Genomic DNA, 1,976 nt, shown 5'->3' on the forward strand with positions numbered 1-1,976 from the left:
TTTAAATAAATGAAGTGAGACGTCAAATTGTTTGTCAATATCTCTATTTGTTCGGCAGATATTTCACTTAAAAGAAGGAGGCCGGAGAAACGTCGCAGGGCTGCTGCTTGAAAATGCCGCCGCGTTGGACCTATGTTTATTTGAATTTTTCCATGTTTTTAACCGTAAATCACCTCCCCAAGATTCTCGGTCTTGTTCTCTTCAGCCATATATACATAATCGAAAATGATCGATATCAGCGCCTGCCGAGTCCATAGTTTTCGGGGTCGCTGAGATGAATAGTGACTGACACTTCTGATTCCGTTTAATACCAAATTCAGGCACGCAACATGGAAGAGGAGGAAGGGGGAGAAATATAAAAATGACCGAAAGTGACCAAGAGCGCTTAAGCAATAGTAAAAATTGACAGATTAACTGAACATATTACTATTTTTTTTAATTGAACCCAGCGAAGTGGTAATTGATGCTACTTAATTTAAAAAAAAAACTTTGGCGCACTTTAAAAAATCGTAAGATTAAGCTCTATTAATGATTAAAACTTGAGAAGTTGAATGTAATGAATGAAATTGTGACTGCATTTTTAAAACTTTCTCATGATGTCGTTAGGATTGGGATACTCTGATTCTTGATACTTAAGTTAAATTCTCATCTATCAGTCTGTTTCTTATATAACTCTTTCAAAGTTTCATTGTACTATTTGGAATATACCGGGTGTTCAGAAAGTAACTATGCAGTGCCATGTTGTGGTGTGCTAAGTGATGACTGATATGATTGTCAAGTAGTAATACAACATTTTCCATTGTTTAACATATTTGAAACATATTTGACCAGGTATTTTTATTTGTTCACAGGTCCGGTTTGACTGAAGACCAACGTCTTGTGTGGCATCATTGTGATCCAGGTTATCATGCTGACGATTGAACAAAGAGTGTTTCTTGTGAAGCATGTATTCCGCAATGGAGACAAGTTTACCTTAGCAATAGAAGCTGCATTTGTAGCAAAGTTCCCAGGAGTGAAGATGCCTAACCGAAATGCTGTACGGAACCTCTCATCAGGTTTCGAAAGACAGGAAGCGTTCATAATGCTCCAAAAACAGGTAGGCCAACCACATAGGCCAACCACAGCCACATCTGCAGAGAAGGTGGCGGAGGTGCAAGACGTGATGCTGCACAATCCAAAGAAATCGGCTAGACGACTAGCTCAGCAGGCCCACGTGTTCATGGGTTTAGCTCACAAGATTCTCCGGAAGTCACTGTCCATATATCGGTACAAAATTTCTGTCGTGCATGAACTGAGAGACCCCGATAGCCCACCGCGTGTAAATTTTTGCAACTGGTTCCTCTTCTTCCTGCAGGACAATGGTGAGGGGATTCTTGACAAAACGTTTTTCACGGATGAGGCATGGTTTCACCTCTCCGGCTATGTGAATAGTCAAAATAGTCGTGTGTGAAGTACGGAGAATCCGCATGAATTTAATGTATCCCCACTGCAAGATCAAAAGGTTGGTGTTTGGTGCGCCGTATCAAGTGCAAAGGGATCACTTCCAACATCTCTTATAACTTCCATGACATTAAAGTTTAGCTTCGAGTTAATTTCAGTTGTTTAAAGTGGTTTATTGAAAATAAAATACGGCAAGTCATAAATTACATAGTTACTTTCTGAACACCCTGTATTTCACTATTTGTTGTTATTATATTGGATGAATAATAATGGAACTGTAGATTTCTTCACATGGAAATGTATTACAGTGTAAGACAAATCTTAGTTCAGTAGACTCGAGTAATTGTTGAAATATAACCCTTAAATTGAAAACCCTTACTTCTGTCATTTGGCTGTTAGTAGTATAGTTAATGACCTCTGCTTACGGATAATTGAAGAGTTAATGTAATTTAGATAATCGGGAACGAAGGGGTAATTATTAAGTAAATAAATTTTGGTCACTGAGCTTAGCATAAAAGAAAGGAAAGAAGAAGAAA

The 1,976-nt window shown here is 38.3% G+C and overlaps 1 protein-coding gene across 1 annotated transcript; it reads left to right on the plus strand.

Moving 5' to 3' along the window:
- The first annotated feature begins 907 nt into the window (after positions 1 to 907).
- On the plus strand, positions 908 to 1,450 carry LOC145666113 (uncharacterized). The gene has a single exon (XM_081733202.1). It carries the CDS (start codon positions 908 to 910, stop codon positions 1,448 to 1,450), a length of 543 nt encoding a protein of 180 aa, XP_081589328.1.
- The last annotated feature ends 526 nt before the right edge of the window (positions 1,451 to 1,976 follow it).

This window comes from Thermobia domestica, chromosome 12 (genome assembly GCF_964235325.1).
Source record: "Thermobia domestica chromosome 12, izTheDome1.hap1.1, whole genome shotgun sequence".
NCBI lineage: Eukaryota > Metazoa > Arthropoda > Insecta > Zygentoma > Lepismatidae > Thermobia > Thermobia domestica.

Coding starts and splice junctions, on each gene's coding strand:
- LOC145666113 (XM_081733202.1), top strand. CDS start 908: ATGCTGACGATTGAACAAAGAGTGTTTCTTGTGAAGCATGTATTCCGC.